Source organism: Catharus ustulatus, chromosome 35 (assembly GCF_009819885.2).
Source record: "Catharus ustulatus isolate bCatUst1 chromosome 35, bCatUst1.pri.v2, whole genome shotgun sequence".
Classification (NCBI taxonomy): Eukaryota; Metazoa; Chordata; class Aves; order Passeriformes; family Turdidae; genus Catharus; species Catharus ustulatus.
This window is the reverse complement of record NC_046255.1, coordinates 1,139,689-1,155,358: the sequence shown is the minus strand read 5'-3', so window position 1 is coordinate 1,155,358 and position 15,670 is coordinate 1,139,689. Positions and strand designations below refer to the sequence as shown.

Genomic DNA, 15,670 nt, shown 5'->3' with positions numbered 1-15,670 from the left:
CCCCCAAATACCCTTTGGGACCCCCCCAAACCCTCTGGGGACCCCAAATCCCCCTCCCCATTTTTGGGGTGCCTCCCTGGACCCCAAATCCCCTTTGGGACCCCCCAAGCCCCCCCCAAATTCCCTTTGGGACCCCTCAAATCCCTTTTGGGACCCCCTAAACCTTCCCCAAATCCCCCCCAATTCCCCCCAAATCCCCCCAAAATTTCCCCCAAAATCCCTTTAGGGACCCCCCAAATCGCCCCCAAAAATCCCTCCTGGTGCCCCCTGACCCCTCCCCATATTTTGGGGCACCCCCCTGACCCCTCCCCATATTTTGGGGTGCCCCTCTGACCCCTCCCCATATTTTGGGGTATCCCCCTGACCCCAAATCCCTCCTGAGACCCCCCCCAAAATCCCCCCAAATTCCCTTTAGGACTCCCTAAACCCCCCAAATCCCCTTTGGGACCCCCCAAATCCCCCCAAAATCCCCCTCCAAACCCTCTGGTGACCCCAAACCCCCTCCCCATATTTTGGGGTGCCCCCTGACCCCTCCCCATTTTTGGGGTGCCCCCCCTGACCCCAAATCCCTTTTGGGACCCCCCAAATCCCCCCAAATTTTCCCCCAAATCCCTTTTGGGACCCCCCCAAATTCCCCTCAAATCCCCCTCAAACCTCTCTGGGAACCCCCCAAGCCCCCTCCCCATATTTTGGGTGCCCCTCTGACCCCTCCCCATATTTTGGGTGCCCCTCTGACCCCTCCCCATATTTTGGGTGCCCCTCTGACCCCTCCCCATATTTTGGGTGTCCCCTGACCCCAAATTCCTCCTGGGACCCCCCCCAAAATCCCCTCAAATTCCCTTTAGGACCCCCCAAATTCCCCTCAAATCTCTCTGGTGACCCCAAATCCCCCTCCCCATATTTTGGGGTGCCCCAAATCCCCCTCCCCATATTTTGGGTGCCCCCAGCCCCCTCCCCATATTTTGGGTGCCCCCAGCCCCCTCCCCATATTTTGGGGCACCCCAAATCCCCCTCCCCATATTTGGGGTGCCCCCTGACCCCTCCCCATATTTTGGGGTGCCCCCTGACCCCTCCCCATTTTTGGGTGCCCCTTGACCCCTCCCCATATTTTGGGGCACCCCAAATCCCCCTCCCCATATTTGGGGTGCCCCCTGACCCCTCCCCATATTTTGGGTGCCCCCTGACCCCTCCCCATATTTTGGGTGCCCCCCTGACCCCTCCCCATATTTTGGGGTGCCCCCTGACCCCTCCCCTCCCCCCAGACCAGCTCAGGACCCCCGGGGGGGGCTCAGGCCTGGCCGTGCTGTTCCGGGGCCGCCTCTTCAGGGTGGGGCTCGGGGGGGGGGAGGGGCAGCTCCCATCCCCCCCCCAGCTCCAGGAGAGCTTCCAGAACATTCTGGCACGGGAGGGGGAGGGGCTGGGAACCCCCCCCGAGACCCCCGCGGTGCTGACGGCTGGAGACAGGTGAGGGGGAGGGAAAAGTGGGAATTTTGGGGGGATTTTGGGGGATTTTGGGGGAATTTTGGGATATTTGGGAGGTGTTTGGGGGAAAATTTGGGGAATTTTGGGGTGATTTGGGGGGATTTTGGGGGGATTTGGGGAATTTTATGGGGATTTTTGGGGGATTTTGGGGGGCTTTAGGGGAATTTTGGGGATTTTTGGGGAATTTTGGGGGATTTTATGGGGATTTTGGGGGAATTTTGGGGAATTTTGGGGATTTTACGGGGATTTTATGGGGATTTTGGGGGGATTTGGGGGGAATTTGGGGGATTTTGGGGGGATTTTTGGGGGATTTTGGGGGATTTTGGGGAATTTTGGGGGATTATGGGGGATTTTTGGGGGATTTTGGGGGGATTTTGGGGAATTTTGGGGGGATTTTGGGGGATTTTGGATAATTGAGAGGGATTTGGGGGGGATTTGGGGGGATTTTGGGATATTTGGGAGGTGTTTGGGGAAATTCTGGGGAATTTTGGGGGAATTTTGGGGGATTTGGGATTTTTGGGAGGGGTTTGGGGGAATTTGAGGGATTTTGGGAGCGGTGTAGGGGGATTTTGGATTATTATTAGTTGTTTTTTGTTATTTTTGGGTTATTTTTGGGCTGTTTTTTGTTATTTTGGGGTCCCTGACTCATTTTTTGGGGTCCCCAGGCCCTGTTGCTGCGGGGAGGGTTGGTTATTTTGGGTTCTTTTTAATTATTTTTGTGTTATTTTTTTGTTATTTTTGGATTATTTTAGGATGTTTTTTGTGGGTTTTAGGATTATTTTGGTTATTTAGGATATTTTTGGGGTCCCTGATTCATTTTTTGGGGTCCCTGGTCCTTGCTGCTACAGGGGAGGGTTGGGTTATTTTCGGGTTATTTTTAATTATTTTTGGATTATTTTTTTATAATTTTTAGATTAATTTTGAGGTGTTTAAGATATTTTTGGGGTCCCTGATTCATTTTTTGGGGTCCCCAGGCCCCCCTGGGCCCGGGCCAGGGCTCTGCTGCTGCAGGGGGGGTTGGGTTATTTTGGGGTTATTTTTTATTATTTTTGGGTTATTTTTTTGTTATTTTTGGTTTATTTTAGGGACTGGTTTTTGTAGGTTTGGGATTATTTTGGTTATTTAGGATATTTTTGGGGTCCCTGATTTATTTTTTGGGCTTCCCAGGCCCTGTTGCTGCAGGGAGGGTTGGATTATTTTTGGGTTATTTTTTATTATTTTTGTGTTATTTTTTATTATTTTTGGGTTATTTTTGTGGGGGTTTTTTGTGAGTTTTGGGGTTATTTTGGTTATTTAGGATATTTTTGAGTCCCTGATTCATTTTTTGGGGTCCCCAGACCCCCCTGGGCCCGGGCCAGGGCTCTGCTGCTGCAGGGGGGGGGTCCCAGCTCGGCCGCCCTGCGGCTCCTCGAGGCCGCCCCGTTCGTCGTCGCCTTCGACCCCTCCCCCACCCGTGGAGACCCCTCCCCCACCCGTGGAGACCCCTCCCCCAGCCATGGAGACCCCTCCCCCACCCATGGAGACCCCTCCCCCCAAAATGGGGCCCCTCCCCCCGAGGAGCGAGACCCCCCCCGGGACGGGGACCTGGACGCCGAGGCCAAGGCTCTGCTGCTGGGACCCCCCCACAACAGGTCAGAGAGCCCCAAAAAAATCCAAAAATAATCCTGAAATCATCTTAAAATCATCACAAAATTATCCTGAAATCATCCTCAAAATAATCTGAAAATCATCACAAAATTATCCTGAAATCATCCTGAAATCATCCCAAAAATAATCTGAAAATCATCCTGAAATCATCCTGAAATTCATCCTGAAATTCATCCCAAAATCATCCTGAAATCACACTTAAATAATTCTGAAATTAATCCTGAAATCATCTTAAAATCATCACAAAATTATCCTGAAATCATCCTCAAAATAATCTGAAAATCATCACAAAATTATCCTGAAATCATCCTGAAAATCATCTGAAAATCATCACAAAATCATTCTGAAAATAATCTGAAAATCATCCTGAAATTGTCCTGAAATTATCCCAAAATAATCCCAAAAATCATCCTGAAATCATCCCAAAAATCATCCTAAAAATCATCTCAAAATCATCCTGAAATCATCCTGAAATCATCTTAAAATAATCCCAAAAATCATTCTAAAATCATCCTGAAAATCATCCCAAAAATCATCTGAAAATCATCACAAAATCACCCAAAAATCATCCTGAAATTAATCCTGAAATTAACCCTGAAATCATAAAAAAATTCATCTGAAATCATCCTGAAAATCATCCCAAAAAATAATCTGAAAATCATCCTGGAATTCATGCCAAAATCATTCTGAAATTCATCCCAGAATCATTCTGATATCATCCTAAAATCATACTGAAAATCATAAAAAAATCATTCTGAAATTATCCTGAAATCATCCCCAAAATCATAATAAAATCATCACAAAATCATCCTGAAATCATCCTGAAATAATCCTGAAATAATCTCAAAATCATCACAAAATTATCCTAAAATCATCCTGAAAATCATCTTGAAATCATCCTGTAATTCATCCCAAAAATCATCTGAAAATCATCATGAAATCATCCTGAAAATAATCCTGAAATCATCCTAAAAATCATCTCAAAATCATCCTGAAATCATCTGAAAATCATCACAAAATCATCCTGAAATTCATCCCAAAATCATCATAAAAATCATTCTAAAATCATCCTGAAAATCATCCCAAAAATAATCTGAAAATCATCCTGAAATCATCCCAAAATCATCCAAAAATCATCTGAAAATCATCTTGAAATTCATCATTAAATCATCCAAAATCATCCTGAAATCATCCCAAAAATCACTTGAAAATCATCACAAAATTATCCTGAAATTCATCCCAAAAATAATCTGAAAATCATCACAAAATCATCCTGAAACCACTCAAAAATCATCCTGAAAATCATCCTGAAAATCATCCCCAAAATCATCTTAAAACCACCTGAAATTCATCCCAAAATCATCTTTAAATCACTCCAAAATCATCCCAAAAATGATCTGAAAATCATCTCAAAATCATCCTGAAATCATCCCCAAATCAGGGATTTTTGATGGGTCTCAGGGTGGGATTTTGGGGGATTTTGGGATGATTTGGGGATGATTTTAGTGATGATTTTGTGATGATTTTGTGATGATTTCATCGTTGGTTTCGGGTGATTTTGGGTTGATTTTGGCTGATTTCAGGTGATTCTAGGACGATTTTAATGATGATTTTGGCTGATTTTTGTGATGATTTGGCTGATTTTAGGGTGATTTTTGGTTGATTTCGGGTGATTTTAGGATGATTTCAGCTGATTTTTTGTTGATTTTGGTTGATTTTGTGATGATTTCAGGTGATTTGGATGGTTTTAGGATGATTTTGGATGATTTTGGGCTGATTTTGGCTGATTTCAGGATGATTGGTGGTGATTTTGGCTGATTTTTTGTTGATTTTTGGTTTATTTTGGCTGATTTTGTGATGATTTTGGGTTGATTTTGGCTGATTTTGGGTTGATTTCAGGTGATTTTAGGATGATTTTGTGATTATTTTAGGTAATTTTAGGATAATTTTGGCTGATTTTAGGTTGATTTTGGGATGATTTCAGGTGATTTTGTGATGATTTTGTGTTGATTTTTGCTGATTCTGGTTGATTTTGTGTTTATTTTGATTGATTTCAGGTGATTTTGGGTTGACTTTTGCTGATTTTAGGCTGATTTTGGCTGATTTTAGGTTGATTTTGGCTGATCTTGGGTTGATTTGGGGGATGATTTTGGGGTTGGTTTTGAGTGATTTCTGGTTGATATCAGGTGATTTTAAGATATTTTCTTATGATTTCAGGTGATTTTTGGGTTATTTTGTGTTGATTTTGTGTTGATTTTTTACTGATTTTGGCTGATTTTGTGATGATTTTGGCTGATTTCAGGTAATTTTGGGTTGACTTTTGCTGATTTGGGGCTGATTTCAGGTGATTTTGTGATGATTTTGGCTGATTTTAGCTGATTTTGGCTGATTTTATGTTGATTTTGTGATGATTTTGGGTTGATTTTGGCTGATTTTAGGATGATTTTTAGGTGATTTTGTGTTGATTCCCCCAGGTGGTTCGACAAGTCCCTGACCTTGGTCGTGTTCCCGTCCGGGCGCGTTCCCAGGGTGGGATTTTGGGGATGATTTTGGATTATTTTGATTGATTTTGGCTGATTTTGTGTTGATTCCCCCCAGGTGGTTTGATAAATCCCTGACCCTGGTCGTGTTCCCGTCCGGGCGCGTTCCCAGGGTGGGATTTTGGGCTGATTTTAGGATGATTTTTAGGTGATTTTAGGATGGTTTTTAGGATGATTTTGTGTTGATTGCCCCCAGGTGGTTTGACAAGTCCCTGACCCTGGTCGTGTTCCCGTCCGGGCGCGTCGGGCTCAGCGTGGAGCTCTCGTGGGGAGACCCCCCCGTGGCCGGGCACCTCTGGGAGGTACCAGAACAACCCAAAAATACCCAAAAACTGCCCAAAAATACCCAAAAAACAGCCCCAAAAATACCCAAAAAATACCCAAAAACTGCCCAAAAAACAACTCCAAAAATACCCAAAAACTGCCCAAAAACTGCCCAAAAAACGACTCCAAAAATACCCAAAAACTGCCCAAAAAACAACTCCAAAAATACCCAAAAACTGCCCAAAAAATACCCAAAAAACGACTCCAAAAATACCCAAAAAATACCAAAAAATACCCCAAAGATACCCAAAAACAACCCCAAAAATACCCAAAAATACCAAAAAAATACCAAAAAAATACCCAAAAAACAACCCCAAAAATACCCAAAAATACCAAAAAAATACCAAAAAATACCCCAAAAATACCAAAAAAATACCCAAAAACAACCAAAAAAATACCCAAAAAATGCCCAAAAACTACCCCAAAAATACCCCAAAAATACAAAAATAAAACCCAAAAAAATACCCAAAAAATAATAAAAAAACACCCAAAAATACCCCAGAAAGTACCCAAAAACAACCCCAAAAATACCCAAAAACTACCAAAAAATACCCAAAAAATACCCAAAAAACAACCCAAAAAATACCCCAAAAATACCCAAAAAATAATTTTAAAAAACCCCCAAAATACCCCCAAAATACCCAAAAAACACCAAAAAAATACCCAAAAAATACCCCAGAAACTGCCCAAAAATATCCCAAAAACAACCCCAAAAATACCCAAAAAATACCCAAAAATACCCAAAAATTACCAAAAAACAACCAAAAAAATACCCAAAAACAACCCCAAAAATACCCCAAAAATACCAAAAAATACCCCGAAAATACACAAAAAACAACCCCAAAAATACTCAAAAACAACCCCAAAAATACCCCAAAATACCAAAAAATACCCTGAAAATACACAAAAAACAACCCCAAAAATACTCAAAAACAACCCCAAAAATACCCCAAATTACCAAAAAAATACCCAAAAAACAACTCCAAAAATACCAAAAAAACCCTTAAAAATACCCAAAAAATACCCAATAAACAACCTCAAAAATACCTAAAAACTGCTCAAAACCAGCCCAAAAATACCCAAAAATATCCCAAAACCCCCCAAAAAATCCCAAAAATAACCTAAATTTTGGGGTGAAGATCCCAAATCAATCAGATGGATCAGAACCGATCAATAATCAATCAGAACCGATCAAAAATCAATCAGAACCGATCCCCAATCAATCAGAACCGATCCCAAATCAATCAGAACTGATCAATAATCAATCAGAACCGATCCCAAATGGATCAGAACCGATCCCAAATCAATCAGAATCAATCAATAATCAATCCGAATCAATCAATAGTCAATCAGAACCAATCAATAATCAATCAGAACGATCCCAAATCAAACAGAATCAATCAATAATCAATCAATAATCAATCAGAATCGATCCCAAATGGATCAGAATCGATCCCAAATCAATCAGAATCGATCAATAATCGATCAGAACCGACCCCAAATGGATCAGAATCAATCCCAAATCTATCAGAATTGATCAATAATCAATCAGAACCGATCAATAATCAATCAGAACCGATCAATAATCAATCAGAACCGATCAATAATCAATCAGAACCGATCCCAAACATTTTGGATCCCCCCCCAGTTTGCGCTGGCCATGGATCGCTCCCTGGGCTACGACCAACGCGGGAATTGCCGCGGGGGGAGCCGGGGCCGGAGCGCGGAACCCCCCCAGGAGCTGCAGTGGAACCTTCCCCCGCAGGTACCGGCCACTTTTGGGACTTTTTGGGATTTTTGGGATTTTTTTGGGATTTTTTGGGACTTTTTGGGATTTTTTTGGGGATTTTTTGGGATTTTTTTTTTATTTTTTGGGATTTTTTGGGGGTTTTTTGGGATTTTTTGGGGGATTTTTTGGGGATTTTTTGGGACATTTTGGGGTGATTTTGGGGCATTTTTGAGATATTTTTGGGCCATTTTTGGGATAATTTGGGATATTTTAGGGTGGTTTTGGGATATTTTGGGTTATTTTGGGTTGATTTTGGGATAATTTGGGATATTTTAGGGTGGTTTTGGGATATTTTGGGTTATTTTGGGTTGATTTTGGGATATTTTGGGTTATTTTAGGGTGATTTTGGGTTATTTTGAGTTGATTTTGGGATATTTTGGGTTGATTTTGGGATATTTTGGGATATTTTGGGTTGATTTTGGGATATTTTGGGTTATTTTGGGCTGGTTTTGGGGATATTTTGGGGAATTTCTGGGATATTTTAGGATCTTTTGGGGTATTTTAGGATATTTTGGGCTGTTTGGGTGTGGTTTGAGGATATTTTGGATATTTTGAGGTATTTTGGGGATGTTTTCAGGCTATTTTGGGGCCTTTTGAGGTTATTTTGGGCTATTTTAGGATATTTTGGGTTATTTTGTGCTGGTTTTGTCCAATTTGGGGTAGGTTTCAGGATATTTTGGGCTATTTTAGGATATTTCAGGATATTTTTGGTTATTCTGGACCAGGTTTCGGGATATTTTGGGGTATTTTAGGATATTTCAGGATATTTTTGGTTATTCTGGACCAGGTTTCGGGATATTTTGGGGTATTTTAGGATATTTTAGGTCATTTTGTGCTATTTTATGCTATTTTTGTCTGTTCTGGGCCAGGTTTGGGGTTATATTTTGCTATTTTTGTCCGATTTGAGGATATTTTGGGGTATTTTGGGTTATTTTGTGCTATTCTGGACCAGATTTCAGGATATTTTGGGTTATTTTGTGCAGATTTCAGGATATTTTGGGTTATTCCGGGCCAGGTTTTGGGATATTTTAGGATATTTTGGGCTATTTTAGGACATTTTGGGTTATTTTGTGCTATTCTGGGGCAGCTTTTGGGATATTTTAGGCTATTTTAGGATATTTCAGGATATTTTGGGTCATTCTGGACAGGTTTCAGGATATTTTGGGCTATTTTAGGATATTTCATTATATTTTAGAATATTTTGGGCAGATTTCAGGATATTTTGGGTTATTCTGGGCCAGGTTTTGGGATATTTTAGGACATTTTGGGCTATTTTGTTCTATTCTGGGCCAGATTTCAGGCAATTTTAGGCTATTTTAGGATATTTCAGGATATTTTGGGTTGTTCTGGGCCAGGTTTCAGGATATTTTGGGTTATTTTGGGCAGGTTTCAGGATATTTTGGGCTATTTTAGGATATTTCATTATATTTCAGGATATTTTGGGTTATTCTGGGCCAGGTTTTGGGATATTTTAGGATATTTTGGGTTATTTTGTTCTATTCTGGGCCAGATTTCAGGCAATTTTAGGATATTTCAGGATATTTTGGGTTATTCTGGGCAGGTTTCAGGCTATTTTGGGTTATTTTGTGCAGATTTCAGGATATTTTAGGCTGTTTTGGGGCAGATTTTGGCCTATTTTAGGACATTTTGGATTATTTTGTGCTATTTTTGTCCATTCTGGGCCAGATTTCAGGATATTTTAGGACATTTTGGGTCATTTTGTGCTGGTTTTGTCCAATTTGGGGCAGGTTTTGTGCTATTTTGGTGCAGGTTTCAGGATATTTCAGGATATTTTAGGCCATTTTGGGTTATTTTGGGTTATTTTTTCCGTTCTGGGCCAGATTTCAGGATATTTTGGGTTATTTTAGGGGAGGTTTTGGGCTATTTTAGGACATTTTGGATTATTTTGTGCTATTTTTGTCCATTCTGGGCCAGGTTTTGGGATATTTTGGGTTATTTTGTCCATTCTGGACCAGATTTCAGGATATTTTCTGCTATTCTGGGCCAGGTTTCAGGATATTTTGGGCTATTTTAGGATATTTCAGGATATTTTGGGTCGTTCTGGGCCAGGTTTCAGGATATTTTGGGCTATTTCGGGCTATTTTATGATATTTCAGGATATTCTGGGTTATTTTGTGTTATTTTGTGCTGGTTTTGTCCAATTTGGGGCAGGTTTTGTGCTATTTTGGTGCAGGTTTGAGGATATTTCAGGATATTTTAGGACATTTTGGGTTATTTTGGGTTATTTTTTCCATTCTGGGCAGGTTTCAGGATATTTTGGGTTATTTTAGGGCAGGTTTTGGGCTATTTTAGGCCATTTTGTGTTATTTTGGGTTGTTTTTTCCGTTCTGGGCCAGGTTTCAGGATATTTTGGGTTATTTTGGGGCAGGTTTTGGGCTATTTTAGGACATTTTGGGTCATTTTGTGCTGTTTTGTGCTGTTTTTGTCCAATTTGGGGCAGGTTTTTGGATATTTTGTCCTATTTTGGTGCAGATTTCAGGATATTTCAGGATATTTTAGGCCATTTTGGGTTATTTTGGGTTATTTTTTCCGTTCTGGGCAGGTTTCGGAGGCGCTGCCCCAGGCCCGGCTGCAGTTCCAGGCGCTGCTCCGGGGGCTGCAGCTCCACGTGGTGTCCCTGGAGCCGCCCCCGGGACCCCCGGAATTCACCCAGGAACTGCTGGGGCTGGCGCTGGAGCTGGCGCTGGTCAGGGTGAGACCCCACCCCAAAAAACCCAAAAAACACAAAATGTGCCCCAAAAATCCCCTCAGGAGCGCGGCCCGGCCTGCACGGACAAACCCAAAATCCAAAATACAAATGAGAGCCCAAAATCCACCCTAGAGACCCCAAAATCCATCCTAGAGACCCCAAAATCCATCCTAGAGACCCCAAATCCAACTGAGAACCCCAAAATCCATCCTAGAGATTCCAAAATTATAAAATTTCCCCAAAATCCCCTCAGGAGCGCGGCCTAGCCCGCACGGACAAACCCAGAATCCAAAATCCAAATGAGAGCCCAAAATCCACCCTAGAGACCCCAAAATCCATCCTAGAGACCCCAAAATCCATCCCAGAGACCCCAAAAATCCATCCCAGAGACCCCAAAATCCATCCTAGAGACCCCAAATCCAACTGAGAACCCCAAAATCCATCCTAGAGATTCCAAAATTATAAAATTTACCCCAAATCCCCTCAGGAGCGCGGCCCGGCCTGCACGGACAAACCCAGAATCCCAAATCCAAATGAGAGCCCAAAATCCACCTGAGACCCCTAAATCACACTGAAACCACCCCAAAATCCATCCTAGGGACCCCAAATCCAACTGAGAACCCCAAAATCCATCCTAGAGATTTCAAAATTATAAAATTTCCCCAAAATCCCCTCAGGAGCGCGGCCCGGCCCTCACGGACAAACTCAAAATCCAAAATCCGCGTGAGAGACCAAAATCCAACTGAGAACCCCAAAATCTATCCTAGAGACCCCAAAATCCATCCTAGAGACCCCAAAATCCACCTCAGAGCCCCCAAAATCCATCCCAGAGACCCCAAAATCCATCCTAGAGACCCAAAAGTTACAAAATGTGCCCCAAAATCTCCTCAGGAGCGCGGCCCGGCCCACACGGACACACCCAGAATCCAAAATCCAAATGAGAGCCCAAAATCCACCTGAGACCCCCAAAATCCACCCTAGAGACCTCAAAATCCTTCCCAGAGACCCCAAATCCAACTGAGAACCCCAAAATCCATCCTAGAGATTCCAAAATTATAAAATTTCCCCAAAATCCCCTCAGGAGCGCGGCCTAGCCCTCGCGGACAAACCCAGAATCCAAAATCCAAATGAGAGCCCAAAATTCAACTGAGACCCCAAAATCCATCCCAGAGACCCCAAAATCCATCCTAGAGATTCCAAAATTTAAAAATTTCCCCAAAATCCCCTCAGGAGCGCGGCCCGGCCCGCACGGACAAACCAAAAATCCAAAATCCAAATGAGACCCCCCAAAATCCACCTGAGAACCCCCAAAATCCATCCTAGGGACCCCAAATCTGACTGAGAACCCCAAAATCCATCCTAGAGATCCCAAAAATTATAAAATTTCCCCAAAATCCCCTCAGGAGCGCGGCCCGGCCCTGACGTACGAGCCGATCCCCACGCGCCTTTTCCTCGAGGGCCGCGCCGACGGCGCCCGCGGCGTGGGGCGCCCCCTGCTGGAGCTGGAGCGCGCCCTGAGGGACCCCGAAACCCCTGTGAGGACCCCCCAAAATGGGGCTGGGGGGGGTAAAAATGGGGCTGGGGGCTTCTAAATGGGGCTGGGGGGCGTCAAAATGGGACTGGGGGTGTCAAAATGGGGCTGAAGGGAAATGGCGCAAACCTGAGGGGACAAAATGGCGGAAACCTGAGGGGAAAATGGCGGAAACCTGAGGGGAAAATGGCGGGAAACGTGAGGGGAAAATGGCGGAAACGTGAGGGGAGAAAATGGCGGAAAACGTGAGGGGAAAATGGCGGGAAATGTGAGGGGAGAAAATGGTGGAAACGTGAGGGGAAAATGGCGGGAAACCCTAAAAGGGCAGCGGAGGGGACCCCAGGAGGGGTTTGGGGAGATTTTCAGAGTCCCCCTGACCCCGCCCCGCCCCCTCGGCAGCGGGGGCGCCGCCGGGCGCTGCTCGAGGCCGCGCTGGCGCAGGCGCGGGCGCGGCGCCGGGCGGCCATGATGGGGGCGGGGCTGGAGCGGCACCTGCAGGCGATGGCAGCCGTGGCCAATCAGATGAGGCTCCGCCCACCCTTCCTCGCAGAGGTGGGTGGGGCTTGTATTGGAATTTCCATATATGGAAGTGGGTGGGGCTTGTGGGTGTGGCCCGATATGGTGTGGTATCCACTGAGGGGTGGGGCTTAGTGTTGTATTTCCATATATGGAGGTGGGTGGGGATTGTGGGTGTGGCCTGAATTAAGAAGGGGCAGAGTCTAGACATGAAGGGTGGGGCTTGCATTGCCTTATAAGGAGGTGGGTGGGGCCAATGCTGTTTTTATATGGTCAATTGGGTGTGGCCACAGAAGGGCGTGGCCTAAAGAGTCACAGTGATTGGCCGGAGCATTGGGTGTGGGCGTGGCCTCATTTGCATGTCCCCGCCCCCAGGTGCTGAGGCAGCCCTGGGCTCTGGCCTTTAGCCCCGCCCCTCGGCCACACCCCCCACTGCTGCCACACCCCCTGCAGCCCGCGGGGGGCGGCTTCAACCCGGTGGGTACTGGGGGGGACTGGGATGGACTGGGATTGAACTGGGAGGGACTGGGAGGGACTGGGATGGACTGGGGGGGACTGGGATGGCTGGGAGGGGATTGGGATGGACTGGGAGGGCATTGGGATGAACTGGGAGGGACTGGGGGGACTGGGATTGACTGGGATGTGAATGAGAGGGACTGGGGGAGACTGGGAGGGTGCTGGGAGTTACTGGGAGGAACTGGGAGTTACTGGGATGGACTGGGAGGGACTGGGATGGGCACTGGAGGGGACTGGGATGGACTGGGAGTTACTGGGAGGGACTGGGAGGAGATTGGGAGGGACTGAGGGGGACTGGGATGGACTGGGAGCTCACTGGGAGTGACCGGAAGGTCACTGGGATGGACTGGGAGTTACTGGGAGGTTACTGGGATGGACTGGAAGGTCACTGGGAGGTTACTGGGAGTTACTGGGAGGTTACTGGGATGGACTGGGGGGTTACTGGGATGGACTGGGAGAGTACTGGGAGTTACTGGGGGGTTACTGGGATGGACTGGGAGAGTACTGGGAGTTACTGGGGGGTTACTGGGATGGACTGGGAGCTCACTGGGAGTCACTGGTGCTCACTGGGATGGACTGGGAGCTCACTGGGAGTTACTGGAGGGTTACTGGGATGGACTGTGAGTTACTGGGAGGTTACTGGGATGAACTGGGAGTTACTGGGAGCTCACTGGGAGTCACTGGTGCTCACTGGTCCCCCCCAGCCCCACCAGGACGGTTACGGGGTCTCCTTCACGGGGGGAGGCGGCGCCGGCCCCGTCCTGGTGCACATCAGCTGCAGGGAGGGGTCCCCGAAAACGGTGAGACCCCAAAAAAACCCCCAAAAAACCCCCCAAAAAACCCCCAAAAAACCCCCCAAAAAACCCCAAAAAACCCAAAATCCCCCCCAAAAAACCCCAAAAAAACCCCCCAAAACCCCCCCAAAAAAACCCCAAAAAAACCCCCAAAAAAACCCAAATAAAACCCAAAAAACCCCAAAAAAAACCCCCAAAAAACCCCAAAAAAACCCCAAAAATCCCCCCAAAAAAACCCAAAAAAACCCCCAAAAAACCCCAAAAAAACCCAAAAAACCCCAAAAAAATCCCCAAAAAACCCCAAAAAATCCCAAAAAAACCAAAAAAAATCCCAAAGAAACCCCAAGAAACCCCAAAAAAACCCCCAAAAAAACCCCACAAAACCCCCCAAAAAACCCCCAAAAAACCCAAAAAACCCCCAAAAGACCCCAAAACCCCTCCCCCACCCTGGAATTTGGGGTCTCCCCTCCCCCCCCCATTGATTTTGGGGTCTCCCTCCCCCCAGGACCCCCGCCTGTTCTCGCAGCGGCTCCGGGCGGCACTGGGAGAACTGGGAGAACTGGGAGAACTGGGACAGCTGCTGGGGGGGGAGGGGTGAGGGGGGGACCCCTCCCCCCAATAAAGAGCTGAGAGACCCCCAGCGGTGTACTGGGATTGACTGGGAGGGACTGGGATTGACTGGGGGGGACTGGGAGGGACTGGGGGGGACTGGGAGGGGACTGGGGGGGACTGGGATTGACTGGGAGGGGACTGGGAGGGACTGGGATTGACTGGGAGGGACTGGGAGGGGACTGGGGGGGACTGGGAGGGACTGGGATTGACTGGGAGGGGATTGGGAGGGGACTGGGGGGGACTGGGAGGGAATTGGGGGGGAACTGGGAGGGACTGGGATTGACTGGGAGGGACTGGGATTGACTGGGAGGGACTGGTAAGGACTGGGAGGGGATTGGGAGGGGATTGGGATTGACTGGGAGGGACTGGGAGGGACTGGGAGGGGATTGGGAGGGGATTGGGAGGGACTGGGATGGACTGGGAGGGACTGGGAGGGGATTGGGAGGGACTGGGATGGACTGGGAGGGACTGGGAGGGACTGGGATGGACTGGGAGGGACTGGGAGGGGATTGGGAGGGACTGGGAGGGACTGGGAGGGACTGGGAGGGACTGGGATGGACTGGGAGGGACTGGGAGGGGACTGGGAGGGACTGGGAGGGACTGGGAGGGACTGGGAGGGACTGGGGGGGACTGGGAGGGGATTGGGAGGGACTGGGATGGACTGGGAGGGACTGGGAGGGGATTGGGAGGGACTGGGATTGACTGGGAGGGGATTGGGAGGGGACTGGGGGGGACTGGGAGGGACTGGGAGATCACTGGGGGTAACTGGGAGGTCACTGGGGAGTCACTGGTGTTACTGGTGTTACTGGGAGTCACTGGGAGGTTACTGGGAGTGACTGAGGGGTCACTGGTGTTACTGGGGGGAGGTCACTGGAGGTCACTGGTGACTGGAGGTTACTGGGGGGGTTCACTGGTGTTACTGGGAGTGACTGGGAGTCACTGTGAGTCACTGGTGTTACTGGGAGTCGCTGGGGGGAGGTCACTGGAGGTCACTGGTGCTACTGGGAAGTTACTGGTGTTACTGGGAGTCACTGGGAGTTACTGGGGGTGACTGGGGGGTCACTGGTGTTACTGGGAGGTCACTGGCAGTAACTGGGAGTTACTGGCGGGGTCACTGGGAGTCACTGGGAGGTCACTGGTGTTACTGGGAGTCACTGGGAGTGACTGGGGGTTCACTGGGAGTTACTGGGAGATTACTGGGGGGGTCAC

At 46.9% G+C, this 15,670-nt stretch overlaps 1 protein-coding gene across 1 annotated transcript in view; it reads left to right on the top strand.

The window, feature by feature from the left end:
- The window catches only part of LOC117009715 (carnitine O-palmitoyltransferase 1, brain isoform-like), a 32,870-nt gene extending 18,381 nt beyond the window's left edge, over window positions 1–14,489 (top strand). Inside the window, exons 7-15 of the mRNA XM_033084033.1 lie at window positions 2,792–3,113; window positions 5,866–5,971; window positions 7,642–7,758; window positions 10,346–10,495; window positions 11,896–12,027; window positions 12,423–12,575; window positions 12,915–13,016; window positions 13,760–13,855; window positions 14,355–14,489. Of these exons, the coding sequence (XP_032939924.1) occupies window positions 2,792–3,113; window positions 5,866–5,971; window positions 7,642–7,758; window positions 10,346–10,495; window positions 11,896–12,027; window positions 12,423–12,575; window positions 12,915–13,016; window positions 13,760–13,855; window positions 14,355–14,447 (1,271 nt within the window). The 3' untranslated portion in view covers window positions 14,448–14,489. The remainder of the gene's footprint in view (window positions 1–2,791; window positions 3,114–5,865; window positions 5,972–7,641; window positions 7,759–10,345; window positions 10,496–11,895; window positions 12,028–12,422; window positions 12,576–12,914; window positions 13,017–13,759; window positions 13,856–14,354) is intronic.
- Window positions 14,490–15,670: the final 1,181 nt, after the last annotated feature.